Source organism: Podarcis raffonei, chromosome 6 (genome assembly GCF_027172205.1).
Source record: "Podarcis raffonei isolate rPodRaf1 chromosome 6, rPodRaf1.pri, whole genome shotgun sequence".
In the NCBI taxonomy this organism is placed as follows: domain Eukaryota; kingdom Metazoa; phylum Chordata; class Lepidosauria; order Squamata; family Lacertidae; genus Podarcis; species Podarcis raffonei.
In genome coordinates, this window is record NC_070607.1 from 45,009,119 (window position 1) to 45,024,039 (window position 14,921).

General features: G+C 39.7%; 1 protein-coding gene across 4 annotated transcripts in view; it reads left to right on the forward strand.

Moving 5' to 3' along the window:
- The first annotated feature begins 1,952 nt into the window (after positions 1-1,952).
- The window catches only part of BEND5 (BEN domain containing 5), a 694,656-nt gene continuing 681,687 nt past the window's right edge, over positions 1,953-14,921 (forward strand). For 2 of the 4 annotated variants that reach the window (XM_053392494.1, XM_053392492.1), the window contains exons 1-2: positions 1,953-2,075; positions 9,648-9,770. In XM_053392494.1, coding sequence (XP_053248469.1) covers positions 1,982-2,075; positions 9,648-9,770 — 217 coding nt within the window. In that variant the 5' untranslated portion in view covers positions 1,953-1,981. Of the gene's footprint in view, positions 2,076-2,312; positions 2,421-9,647; positions 9,771-14,921 lie in introns of those variants that run through there. The other 2 variants (XM_053392493.1, XM_053392491.1) reach the window with 2 other exon arrangements.

Genomic DNA, 14,921 nt, shown 5'->3' on the forward strand with positions numbered 1-14,921 from the left:
AGATTCATGCTTGAAATCCTTCAACTCACTTGACCCACATGCTAAAATCCCAGCAGAGCTGACTCAGCTGTTCATCTTCCCCACATGGACGTCACTTTTATTGTGTGTGGAAATGTTTGTCAGATAAAAATCTAAAAAGAGAAGACCTACATGATCAGCAAGAAAATAAAATGCACGGTTTTGACGTTTATGTCCACGTGCCATGTTAAAATTTACTTTCTAGAAGGCTCAGTCTCCAATAGGACATTCCAACTGTGAGCTACGTGTGACAGAGCAGGAACAGGATAGGATAGCTTCTAGGCACTCTTGAGACAGTGGAGCACAGCGCTACACAGGTGGGGGAGATTAACATTAGAGGAGTTATATTCTTGTGCTACCAGAATGCCCATGAAGCATTCCCAATGCCAAAGCCAAAAAGGGCAAGAGCAGGGGAAGAATAGAGCTTAAGAAAAATTATTGGCTTATTTAAAGCTTGTTTCCAAGCTCTGCAATGTATAATATTACACTTGCAAAGGAGACAGTATTAAAACATTCCTATTGGAGTCAAAGGACAGGCCAAGATGGCTTCCCTCTACCCACTTTCTGCCCTCACATTGTGCAACAGAGGATGGGATCTTGGATAACTCCGAAGCCAATAAACTCACAAAGCTGTATAATTCAATAAGGTATATGGAAAGGGTCTACATCTGTCAGTCCACACATGTCCACAAACTTAGAGCACCTAAGCAGAAACCAGTTAAAGGGCATTTTGTACAAACAGCCAAGACTTCCAACGAAGAGGGAAGGACAGATTATCAAGATTTGTCATGTCAATTGTGCATAGCATATTCCTGCACCATGATTGCTAATCATAGCTATGTGACAGATATATAAGTATATAAATATTGAATGGCACTGCCCATCAACTTTGGCTGGGTAGCGACGGTGGCGATGGCAGGTGTGAGCAGGTGGGGGTAGCAGCATAGTGGGTGGGGTGTCCTGGATTTAAGGGGGCCCCAATGTGAGTCATGTGCATGGCTGTCACGCTCGGCCTCCTCTGCCCCCTCAAGAATGGGGGCTCAGGCCCATCCCAACAGAAATGGGGGGCTCATGGGAGGGGCTGAAGACACCTCAGCCCTATAGAGTTGATGCCTATGACTGGAGTTTAGTCCCCTAAACCCAGGGCCAGATTTAGGTTTCATGAGACCCTAAGCTACTGAAGGTAATGGGGCCCTTTTATGTCCAGCTGTCTTTTGTCAACAACAAATTTGTGTTGAATATATGCTATATGGTAATTTATGGACCTAATAGGTATCTAAAGCCATTTGCACCTGCGGAATGTAGGCACCCTATACATATATAGAAACGAGCAAACCAATGGTATTTTTAGGGAGCAGGCTAGCAGGTGGGGCCCATTACCAACATCATAGGAGTCTACACAACACAAAACACTATTGCTGTATGTAGGTTTTATTTTATTTTATTTTATCTTATATTTTGGAAATGTACATCCAGGTTTTTTTCCCTTTAAAATTTTTGGGGGCCCCCAAGAGAGCGGGGCCCTAAGCTATAGCTTGTTTAGCTTATACATAAATCCGGATTCCTCAGCCCTACAGAGTTGGCGCCTATGACTGGAGTTTCGTCCCTTAAACCCCAAGCACAGGGTGTATTCGGAAAGGGTTATCGTGCAGTTCGGGTGATGCGTGCGAAATTCCTGTTGAACTCAGTAGGGCTTAACGTCCGAGTAAGCCTGGCAAAGCTTAGGCACAGATATTTAACCATGCGGCTCGATCCTGTGGCATGTTTACTTGGAAGCAAAACCTCCACTGTGCCTCCCGTGCCAGCGTGCCTTTGGACATGAGCCTTCCTCAGAGAGGAACTGGAACTGGTCGCCGTCCCCTCTCTGGGCTCTTGCTAACCCCTTTCCCCTCCCTCGCGCCGCTCAGCTTTCCAGGAGGAGCAAAAGAAAAGGGGGACTCCCTTGGCTGTGACGTGCGTTGCCATGGTGACGTCCGGACAGCGTCTCGCGGAGGGAGGGGGAGGGAATGAAGGGATGAAAACAAACATGGCGGAGAGGAGCAAGACGGCAGAAACGGGTCAGTTATTATTCTAGCGGCAGTCCCGGGCGGCGTGGGGTTGAGGGGAGGGAGGCGAGGGAGGCGAAGGTGGTAAGAGCTGGCTGGAGTCTATGGAAGCGAGCCACGGGCGGTGGAAACAGCCCCCGTTTAGGCGGCAGGGAGGTGCGGCCTTGGCGGAGGGAACCACCGAGGGAATTTGGGGCCCCGCTGAGGCTTTGGCGGGGGACGACCTTGGGGGACAGGAGGAGCTGTGTGAGGCAGCCCTGCCCAGAAGGCAAGGGAAGCGTCGCCCTGCTGGAATGCGGAGGTCGGGAGGAAGCCTGCTCATAAAGGGGATATCTGAGGGGTCAGACCCCCACTTTGGTGAGGCAGAAAAGGAGGCCCCCACTAGCCTAGGCACAAACACCCAGCTGAGGAGAACGGAGGTTTAGGGCACAGGGAGGTTTAGGGCACATTTGACAAGGTATGAGGTAATGGTGGTGGGGAGTCGACGAGGGCCGGAAAACAGCCAGAAAAGCAATTCGAGGATCCGCTGGGATTGCAATCCTGTGCAGACGTACAGGGGAGCTGAGCAAACATGTTTAGGGTTGCTCCGTCCTTCAGAAATCGCAGCCCAGTCTGGAGGAGTTTGATATGTTTAACCCCAGAGGAAAGCGTTGCTGAAGGACTTGCTCCTTCCAGATGTGCATCAGATTGCAGTCGTTTTTAAAAGGGATCATGCTGACAGTTAAAGTATGTAAGAGGAAGGAGGTACTGAGAGGTTAAGGTTTGCCCTCTGAAAGGGTGCATGGCTCTTGGGGCTCTTATACTGATGTATAAATTTATGAAAATCCTACTGATGGGGATTAAGTTGCTTGCTATCAAGTAGGGTGTGAAGTTGCAAACTTTTATAGTGTCAGACTAGGGCATTTTGAATGAGAGAAAGACATCTTGCTCTGTTGGGTGCTGCATATAAATATGCAGAGAGGTGTGAAAATTAGTAAAAGCATGAGAGGGAGGAGAGCTGTTCACACAACTTTGTAAATCTCATATTTAGCATCAGATCTATTTTGCACCATCTTCACGCTTTGGGAGCAGTGCCTCCTAATCATACCTATGCTGCGATGAATAAAATGCATTTTGACCCTTCTGAATTCTAGTTTTTCTCAAAGGCCCCACGTATTTCACTAATTTAGTACAGTTTACATTTCTAGATGTATACTGTATTAGAATGTCAAACTGGCAATCCTTGACATGTCTATTTAGAAATAAGTCCTACTTTGTTCAAAGGTTAATGTCTGCAGGACTGCACCCTAAAGAGCTTTGTTCAGATCTTACCTCACTGTACATAAAATGGATTTTCATTTTTTGTAAAAAAATATCTGAAGCAAGGGGGAAGAGTTGGGCCCTTAAAAAAATTATATTGACATGTGCAGTAAATGTAGAGAGAGTCCCATATTCCAAGAGGATCTAATCTATTTTATCAAGATAACACTTCTTTTGTGGGGGTATTGCATTTTCCTTGCAACAGAATATTGTGTTTTGTGTGCGGGAATTATAGAGGTTTTTCCCCAATACCATGTAAATTGTGAAAGCTGTATATAGAATGCAGTTGTATGAGTGTCACTGGGACCTCTTTGACTGTGTCTAGGCCATTATTGTAGTGCAGTTTCCCCATTCATTGCTATTATGTGCTTTTAAATAATTTCCTTCTCATTCTACTGAGGTAAACATTGCCCTACAGTGCCCATTAAGCCTAGCAGTGTTAACATGACGCTTTGGCACTTTTTGTAGTTGCTATATAACAGGACTATTCTCCTTCACATCTGGAGGAATGTCTTAGAATTTCATTAACTTGAAGAGGGGGTAGAAGTTTAGTTATCTGCAGTTTCTTTAGATTTAAAAAAAAATTAAAGCGGAGAACAGTCTACCTGCAGTGCGGTCACACTCCACCTCAGTTATGCAGGGATGAGTTTCATGATGCTGTCTTTTAAAAGAGACTTGTGGGAGTACTGCTTGAAGCCTAAGTTTTTGGTAGCAGCTCACTTTCTTTTATCATATGGAAGAGGATTGACATTTTGCTTGTGGAATCAAGACTTTTATTTATTTATCTGAAGCATTTTTAACCTGCTCTTCAGCCAAAAAAGGTTTCCAGATAGACTTACAAAGATCAGTAATATGACAGTCCCTGCACTCAGGCTTATCATCCTAATGACATGACACAAATGTGTTTGGAAGGGAGGAGGAAAAAAGCAAAAGTCAGGCAGAAGGTTTTGTAAAGACCACTTGAAATGGAGATAATGTGAGGAGTGGGAAACTTCAGAGCAGAGCTAATGGAGTGAACCTTTTTATTTCTTTTGCATCATGGTGAAATGTCTGCTGCTAGATGACAATTGATAGAAATAGGAGCTGGCTTGTCAGCAGAGATGATGGTGGTGTGCTTTCTCTCCTCTCCGTCTCTGCTGCAGCCTTTATAGCAAGAATAGTGAATCTATGACTCTAGATGTGGTTGCACATCAACTCTCATCAGCACCAGCCAGCATATCTAATGGTCAAGGGTGGTGGGAGTTGTAATCCAACAACATTGGGGAGCCATAGGTTCTCCATCATTTCAGGAAGATCTAAAGAAGATCTTCTTGGTTTGATACGTTGTTAGGGGAGTCACCTTCTTTGTGTATTACTACTCTCAATGTCTACTACTGGTAGTCTCCTGGACACCATGTCTCCTTATGTGAAATTGTACCTTGTTACCTTCCTTAGATTTTGTGTCCATGTATTTTATAGTGTCCATGCATCACACAGAAACACAATACTAGCTGGTATCTGTATTGGAAATTGATTTTAAGTATATGCTGTTTTTATTTTAAGATAGATAGATAGACAGACAGACACACACACACAATTGTTTTTAACTATTTTTATATATGTATCTGTTTAAAATATTTTTATATATGTAAATATGCTTTATTATAGTGTAAATTTCTTTGAAATACCACATAGAAAGCATATAAGGAAATAAATAACAATAAAATGATAGCCAGAACTAGGATTTTGGAAACTAGTAGTGTAAACAGCACAGTGTGCAGGGATTATAGACTGGTGAGAAGAAGGGACAAAGTCTGGATTGTTGCCTATAGGGACTGACATTCTTATTTATCCCTCTCTTACTCAAAACAAAAAAGGCCTCTTGTGAGGCCAGTAACAGTCTGGGGATCTAATTTTCACCAAGTAAGTAACTTTTAAAACCAACTGATTTTGTAGTTGCAATAGGGGTAGTAACAACCATAGGAAATGTGGATTTCAAAGTAACTGACATCTGTCCTCTTGAGATGCTTTCCAAACCTGTTGGAACTTTTCAAGCCACACATTTACCCTCCCTTATCTTAACGTTTCATTGTTCCTTTGAAGTGGTAAATTCTGCTGGCTAGATTGTTTTGTTGTATAAAAACAACAGCAAAGAGTCTTGTGGCACATTAAGGACTAACAAATTTATTAAGGCATAAACTTTTATGGGTTGAAGTACACTTCATCAGCTGCATCAAATGGTATCTTTAGTTGGTAGGTTCTGTCCACATGGGTGTAGAAAAAAGTAACAAAACTTATACCACCATATTCAAGTGATATAATATAAATTATTGAATTTGGCTATTCAACAGTGGGATTCTAAACTGGAGGAAAAGGATTTTATACTACCTGAAGATTCTATTTTATTCTCAGAGGAACATTTTCTCCAACTTCTAGATAAAGCTACTGAATTCAGTTTTCTTTTATGTACTGGTATGTGGTGTTGCACGCCACCCCAATTGCTGAGTGGTGCAAGATTCCAGGGGTTCTCGGCCCTTACCCAGGGTTTGTGTTTCCTTTTGGAAATGAGGCACAGCAGAGACCATGGGTCTTTATGAGACATGGTTTATTACACCTTAAGCCTGTGATGGAGGTGTTCACAGCATTAACACCCCAAATGGGTCTTATTTCTTCCTTAGTCACAGCATGGCTCGCTCTCTGTGCTTGCTGCTTTGCTTCTGGCCCACATCGCTGCAAACTCATCTCTATACTCTGCCTTTTGTCCTTCTCACTAACTTCAGTCTGGGGGAGCAGCCCCACCCATTTGCTGTCTCTCATGGAGCTCCTTTCCTTTGTTTCCCTTGTTGACCCATCCCCCAGGCAGTCACCTCATGAGGAAGCTAACCTGGCTTGTATTTTAACACTTGCTGGATTCAGGGGTTCAGGAAGCTAGCCTAACTTCATTATCTTTTAACACTTGCGGGGTTCCAGGGATTAGAGGGGTCTGGCACATAGGCATAGGATTTTTGTTAGGATTTATTTTTTTTTTAAATCACAGGTAAAGATACCACCAAAGCGGTGACATTACAAGGGGCACGCTTGGGTTGGGAGGCTGGCTTCTGCTGTTGGGGGGGCATAGAACCTCAGTTAACTGAGTACTTTCAATGCTTTTCAATAATTTTTGTGGCTCGGGGGAGAGGGAAGCTGCCCCGCTGCACTCCCTTGGTTATGCCCATCATCTGGCACCCACAAACTCATAGCAATACACCCACCCACGAACACACACACACACACCCCTTTGTATATTTACCTGCCAACTGAGAACAGCATTACATGCATCTGATAAAGTGGGCTCTGATCCACAAAAGCATATGCCATAAAATTTAGTCTTTAATGTGAACTAACAAAATTGTTGTTGTGGCTACACTAATGCAGTTAGCCTGCTGGAAGTAATGTTATAAAGGAATCTAAACTGGATAATGCTTTGTACCTACTTTTAACATATTAAGGTTGAGATCATATTCATTGTACATGCGAGTAAGTTAAATTGACCTCTGGGATTTACTTCTGCTTGTATTGTTATCATTTGCTGATCCTAAACAACATCTTAAATTAGCTTAGGGCAAATACTAAATTCCTCCTTCCCTTGAAACCCTTCTCTTGAAAATATGACTATGGAAAAGGGAAGTGGACCTTCTTGCTGCTGGAAAGCAGGCCCTTACAGATTATCCAAAGGGAATACAGTGGTACCTCGGGTTAAGAACTTAATTCGTTCTGGAGGTCCGTTTTTAACCTGAAACTGTTCTTAACCTGAGGTACCACTTTAGCTAATGGGGCCACCCACTGCTGCCGCGCCACCAGAGCACAATTTCTGTTCTCATCCTGAAGCAAAGTTCTTAACCCGAGGTACTATTTCTGGGTTAGCAGAGTCTGCAACCTGAAGCGTCTGTAACCCGAGGTACCACTGTATAGTCCTTTACAGAAAAAAGATCTCCCACCCTTGAATTAGATGTGGGATGGTTCATAAGTCCTGCCCAGAAAAAATAACCTCTTCAACCATCTCTCCAATAGCCTTTTCTTTCCACTTTACTTTACAAGGATAGGTAGTCTACACAGGATTGGTGCTAGGTCTTAACCTCTGAGGCACAATCTGGAGGAATAGTGTTGGGTCAGACCCTGTAAAAAATATGAAGGGTTAACTTACTCAGAGGAACCCTACAACAACTGGCCCTTGAAACAGTTTCGTTCAGATTGTTAAAGAACACAGTGTTTCAAGCTCTGTTCCTGAATACCATGCAGACTTAAGCACTTCTCAGTGTTTTCAGTAAAGTACATTTTAGGATAATTTGCCCTGTCTTTTTGCTATTTTAAACCACTTTTCTTTTCCAAAGATTAAGGAAAAGACTGGCGATTGCAGACTTTGGCAAGAGTAATAGTTTAGCAATAGCAGTTCTTTCTGATTTAGTCCTATTAAAGTCTACTTTGCTGTACACTCTCTGTAGAAGGAAATGTTACATTCTTTGTCAGATTAGACTACTGTAGTTTGGATCTTTCTTTTACAGAAAAGTGCAGTGATGTTATAATAAGTATGAACTAGATAAAATAAAACACAAATGACCAATTTCTCATTAAAGAGGTGCTAGGTTTGTTGCAAAGAAACCATGCATTATATTTAACTAACTTGGTTAAACAAAAACTAACAGATATCAAAGTCTTTCCAAATTCTAATTTGAAGAGGATATAAAAGTAATCAGTCTCAGAAGTATTGAAAGTAATTGTGCTACACTCTTGCTTTTACTGATGTTGAAAAATAATTTTTGGTAGAGCAATTGATGTTGGCATCTTTGCATCAGGTTTGGTATTTGAGAGCAAGCAAGTAGGAAAATCACCACAGTTTTCTTAAAGGAAATGCTGTGCTTTCCATAGATATGAGCTCCCAGATAATTTGCCTGGGTTTAGGGATGCTTTCAGAATTGTCTTCATTTGGAGTTAGTTGTGCTAGCAAAGTGGAGCCAATGCATTAGAAATCCTGCTCTGTTTTGTTTGTTTCTATTTTTTTATTTTCTTACAAGCACCTGCTATGCATGCACTGTTTGCTGCAGCTTTCAGTTCCTTCATGTTTTATTACTGCTGTGCACACATGTATTGATAAAATATTGTGTGATTGTGTATATGATTAAACCAAGATTCTAGTTGTATAGTGTTTTACCTATGCACATGTGCACAAGGAGCATTTGTGAAACATTAGAGAAATGAATTAGGTAATCCTCTAATTTCTAACCAAAAGCATATGTGTTCATTTTAAATTAACAGTTGATTTTCCCACATAATTGAATATAAATGTAACTATATATTTACACGATAAAAGCAGTGTGTCAAATTAACCCAATATATGCTTTTCTGAAATCAACATTCCCAGTTAGGACACTGAATCATTTGAGAATGTGAGTTCTTGATTACAAAGGGAGAAGAAAATAGTAGTTAATGTAAGTAAGCAGAGGGCTGCATGCTGCAGCCATAGGATGGCTGACCAGCAGATGGAAAAAGAGGTCTCCCATGGCCTTACTTATTTGACCATGATTTGAATTCTAGCAATTTTATGCAGTGATATGGATGAACCCTATGTGTATTATTCCATTATCAGTGCATTTGGTTAGAACAAAATTCATAGGATTCCAGCATAGTGGTGCACAAATGCTTGGATCTATTCCCTTATTACAGTACACTAGCCACCATCAGCAGTCCATTGAAGCTACTGTGCATGGCAGCTGTTAATTTTAAAGCCCATTGTAGGAGCTCTGTTTTAATGTTTGTGTACCACCTTATCTAGTGCACAATTCACTGGTTGAATTTGCTGGCCATCTGATCTGGGAGATGGTGATCAGGTTACCACAGTGTCTTGCTGTGGAAAATGTTTATAATATATGATGTGACTGTCTCTTTAGGGAAAGCTCTGAACTTCATGCTCTGCAGTGCAACTGTGGGTCTATTCTAAATAATAATTAGCCTCACACATGCTGATGGGGTCCTATGCAAAATACAGTATCTAATAAGGCCTTGTTTCTGGACCACCTGTTATTGGGGGGTGTTGAGGCAAGGTAATTGCCATTGCCAGATCATTAGCTCCTGAAATCTCATTGCTACTGGGAAATGCTGTTTATCAGATACTATTATAGAATATACTTGGAAAACATCATAGCATATGAGTGAGTATTATGTTTCATCACCTGTACAAACTATTAAAATTGCAAAGGAGGATAATCTCTGTGTTCTATTTTGGTATCAAGTTTACAATAATATCTAATTAACTTATTTTTATTCCAACAGGTAGTGACATAGGAATAGATGAAATTATCACAGGAAACTTAAACAAATGCACCGCTGTTCCACCAGGGTATTTTGGACAACCAAAAAAGGGACATCTCATATTTGATGCCTGCTTTGAGAGTGGTAAGTAGAATGTTATTTATAAAACAATAAGATGTTGCAGACATCTATGAACTTGCCAGCTTACACCACAAAACGTTTATAAACAGTGATAACCAAGAATGTCATACTTTGTGAATTGATTTCAATTAGTCTATGTTTTGGATGTTGCCAATGTATACATCATGTGTTGAATGTTGCTTCAACATGCATAGACAGACTTGTACTACGGTGAACATAATCTAGAGATATGGAACACTGATGAATTATTCTGGCCACTGTCATCATCATTTCATTTCTATATACTTTTCTCTATCTGTTACTCTTAGGCCATGACAAAACTTCAAGAGAATAAATACATCAGCAATGCATTGCTATCCTTCATATGTCCATGTATATACAATTTAAAACAGTTTCATAATCACAAATAATACAATAACCTCAAAATAATTCTTTCATAATTCTTTACTAACAGGAAGAAAGTGAGATGCCATGTCACCCAGCAGGTTGTAGCAGCAGAGTAAATCTTTTTAAAGACCCACAGAAAAGGATGGGTCAATCCTTAGTCCTAGATGTTGGCAGGAACAAGATAAAATTGGTTTTGTCCAGAATGGTTTTATCCAGTCTTTTCTATATAAATATTCACAGGACAAGGAACATTGTTCGTGTTTTGTAAACAGAAAGTCCTAGGTTCAATCCATTATATTGTTGGTTTAAAAAAATCAGAGGTGAACTCTCTTTCCAGTTGCAGTACTCATTAGTGGTCTAGAATGACAAGTATAGTATAGGACAGATTTCTATGTCCACAGGGAGTAGTGTAGTTGACTGTTCTTCAGCTCTCTAGGTGTTATTTTGCAAGGTGTTTTCCATTTTGACTTCAGTTGACATCTTTGAGAGATATATGACTAAAATGTTTTGCAACTCTGAACACTTATTAGTGTTTTACTTGTGAGGTAGAGGTTTCATGAAATTATTTTTCTGACATTTAGTTTATTTCTTCCAGAAAACTCTTGCAGTTTTTAAAGTGGAATGTTGTCTCTTTGCCCTATTTGAACATAATGGATTGGGGGTCATAAATAAGTATTGGTTAGGTCATAAGTTTTAGTTTTGATACTTCTGCTCAGAACAAAGTGCTTTCAAAATACTCCATAATGATGTTGAAAATAGTTGGCCTTTGTAAAGGTTCATTTTTTTCCAGCTTGTTAACTTTAAAATGGTAAGTAACCTTCAATCATCTTCTAACTTGTATTTATCCATTTTATCTATATAATAGTAAAGTGATAAACAATGTTGCACATTTAAACTAGTTAATACAGCTAGATGCTGGTATAATCTCTAGAATATTTTTTGTTGGGCAGTACACATGACAAAGTTAACTAGCTATATTTTTGTTTTGAAAGCAATTATAATAGAAGCAAAGAATCTGAGGGACCAACAACAGCAAGTAAATGTTCAAAGTGCACCCTTTCCTCACCCATTGTGGGCAACAAAAATGTTATCCACTCCCCTTTTTGTACTTGCTCTAGATATCATTTGGTTCCTATCCTTTTTGAGAAGTAGCATTCTGTTACATGTGTTTGCATGCAATTTTTAGTCAGTATTAGAACTGTGGATTCTAGAATTGTGGGGTGTCTCTTGTTCATAGCTTTGAACTCACTAGACAATCTCAAGCACAGCCTTCCCACCCAGCATATGCAGAATTATTGCAGCTGTTTGAGGAGTGTTTATATAAATTATCCTGAGCACTCAGAAATACTGTATAAACATCATATGTTGTTTGAAATTTTCATGCAGGCACTACCATCCATATCTTAGTGGGCAACACTCGAAAAATAGTTTTGGACAAAATTGGTTATTTAGGTCTGAATAACTGCATAGACTTTTCTATGTATATATTCTCACACGTTGTTTAGTCGTTTAGTCGTGTCCGACTCTTCGTGACCCCATGGACCAGAGCACACCAGGCACTTCTGTCTTCTACTGCCTCCCGCAGTTTAGTCAAACTCATGCTGGTAGCTTTGAGAACACTGTCCAACCATCTCGTCCTCTGTCGTCCCCTTCTCCTTGTGCCCTCCATCTTTCCCAACATCAGGGCCTTTTCCAGGGAGATATTCACACATACACACATGAAAAAGAAGCTTATTGTGGGTAGCGTCACATCATTTTGACTGAGTGTGTCCTAACGATAATCATTTTTAGCTTAAAATGTTACATCAATGCCTTTGATAGATATCCTTATAGTAGTATGTTGAAGAAATTGTTATGATGGTTCACAAATATTGCAACTGCTACTCAAGGAAATTGTTTTATAACTACTTTTTTGTAGCATCTCATCCTGTTTCCAGATGCCTGATGTTTTATTATTTCAGTGTAAGATAGAACTTACACTGTTGTTATATAATCTCACTTTGTGTGTATCATAGAATCATAGAATTGTAGAGTTGGAAGCAATCTTAACTAAAGTATCCATGGCAGATGGACATCCGACCACCTGCTTAAAAACCTTCAATGAAGGAGATTCTACCATCTTCTGAGGGTGTCCATTCCACAGTCAAACAGCAGGATAGGATGTGGAGGATATAGATCTAAACTAGATATTTGTCATAGCCTGGTTCAATAAAATTTGAGACCAATGAAATTTAAAAGAGATTCCAACTAAACATTAGGAAAAACTTTCTGACAGTAAGAGCTGTTCAAGAGTGGAATGGGCTACCTCAGAAGGTGGTGGACACTCCTGCGTTGGAGGTTTCAAACAGAGTTTGTATGGTCATTTGCCAGGGATCTTTATCTTTGATTCCTGCATTTTAGGGGGTTGGGTTATATGGCCTTTGGGGGTCGTAAGTAATTCTCTAAGTGAAAACTGGGGCTCATGTAAGCACCATGAAGAAACACACATTTTGCATCAAGAAATCCATAACACACTTCACTTGAAAACACATACAATCACAGAAATAAATGTGCATGTGCAGTTATTGTTATTTTATTTGGACAATTTATATTCTACTTATAGTTAAACTCTTAAGTGGTTTGTGTGTATATTGATGGTGAATATTCCAATAAATATAGCAATGTTTATTTTGAATTGTTCATGTTCATTTGGACTGTGCAATATATTTGTGCCTATGTATAGCATAATAGATACGGTGGAAGCTAATTAAAAAACTGGAAATGGGGAAGGAAATGTAAAGATTGGTTGTGACTCAGTCTTCATTTAATTTTAGTAACTACCTGAAAGATGATAATATGCTATTAAAATCACTGCTCATAAGTATTTTATGAGACATATTCTGGCAACACTTGTGTAGGAATAAAAAGGGGGAAGAATAATGCTTTTATTTTAAAATTCCTAGATAATGAAAACATTTGTTCAGGAACTGCTTTTTGAAAAAAATGAATACTTTATAACCTTTTTGATATGTTAAACCATTTTCTCTTCTCCTGAAATTGCTATTTGTATCACCACAATCAGACCAGAGCACTGAATTTATTTACTCATTTATATTTTTTTATAATAAAAGCAATAGACCTTTCCCTCCCCCTAACCGTCCCCACAGGGGCATATGAAGGGCTATCTTTCCATGAGAGCAGGGGAGAAGAAGCAATGTGACAGCTTTTTCTTAACATGCAAGAATTATGCATGCTATGGTTATGTTCCGCTTGGTCTATTGCAATGCACTCTGTGGGGCTTTCTTTGAAGGTGACTCAGAAACTACAACTAATACAGAATGCGACTGCCAGACTGGTGACTGGGAGTGGCCTCCAGGACCATAAAACACGGGTCCTAAAAGATCTGCATTGACTCCCAATACGTTTCAGAGCACAGTTCAGTGTTCATGCTGACCTTTAAAGCCCCAGCAGGTAATACCCGTCCCACATAATCGATCACATGATGTGGCACATGCGCATCATTCAAATGGCAGTGCCCATGAACTGGGGGGTGGGGGTGGCCCCCTCAAATATATTATTGCGAGGGCTGAAGGGACCTTGTCCCCTAGGAGTTGGCTGCTGTGCCTGAAGGAGAGCTTCACTCCCATTGTTAAGTCTGCACATTGAAATCTAGCTCTAAGGACCTTCTGGTGGTTCCCTCACTGTGGGAATTGGAGTTACAGGGAACCAGGCAGAGGGCCTTCTTGGTAGTGGCGCCCGCCCTGTTGAACGCTGTCCCATCAGTTGTCAAACAGATTTAAAAAAACTACACAACTTTCTGAAGACATATGAAGGCAGCCTTTTATCAGGAAATTTTAAATGTTTGATGTTTCACTGTGTTTTTATATTATGTTGGAAACCGTTCAGAGTGTTGGGGCAACCCAGAAAGATGGGCAGGGAATAAGTAGTAGTGGTAGTAATAATAATAATAATAATAATAATAATAATAATAATTATTATTATTATTATTCTATTGTGGGTGATTCTTTTTTTAAAATGATGCTGGTGTAATAATTTTATGTAAACCATTTTGTGATGACTACCTGAAAAGTGCAATAGGAATTCTTCAAATAATGAATAATAGAAAAGCATACAAAACCATTAAAAGGCTGTATATAAGAATCATTAAAATGACTAGCTACTTAAGTAAATTTTAAATAGCCACTTAGACCTATCAACATAAAAAGTTTTTAAGAGATGTTCAAAAGTCAAAAGTGAGTAATTGGGACCCAGAGCATGACTTAGTTGTCTGCAGTCTACAGATACATTTTGGGCAGGTTTCATGAAATAAACAATGGTCCATATTTTCTATTTCTTTAAATTATATTGGTTAGAGAACCTATTTAGGAAGATTTGTTGCTGCAAAATCAGCAATTTTACTCTATTTCAAGATGAACATGCTCTGTAATGAGACTCAGAGGGAAATAATTTATTAACATCTTTCCTGATAAGCTCAAAATTCATTTGAATACAAAATGTTACCTTTGAAGCATAATATTCCACTGGTTAAGCACATAAAATTCCTCTGATTAGGCACATAACTCTTCACGTTTGCCTTTATTGATTCTGTTCAGTGGTCTAATTGCATTCTAGGTTTAGCCTTTACCATGCTAATTTTGATTTAGGGTTTGTATTTCTTAAAAACAAACTGGGTGCACACCATCTATTATAGCTGCATGGTCTTGCTAAAGCTAGTGGGAACTTTGGGATCAACTATAATGACACAAAGTGGAGGTAAATTACTACAAT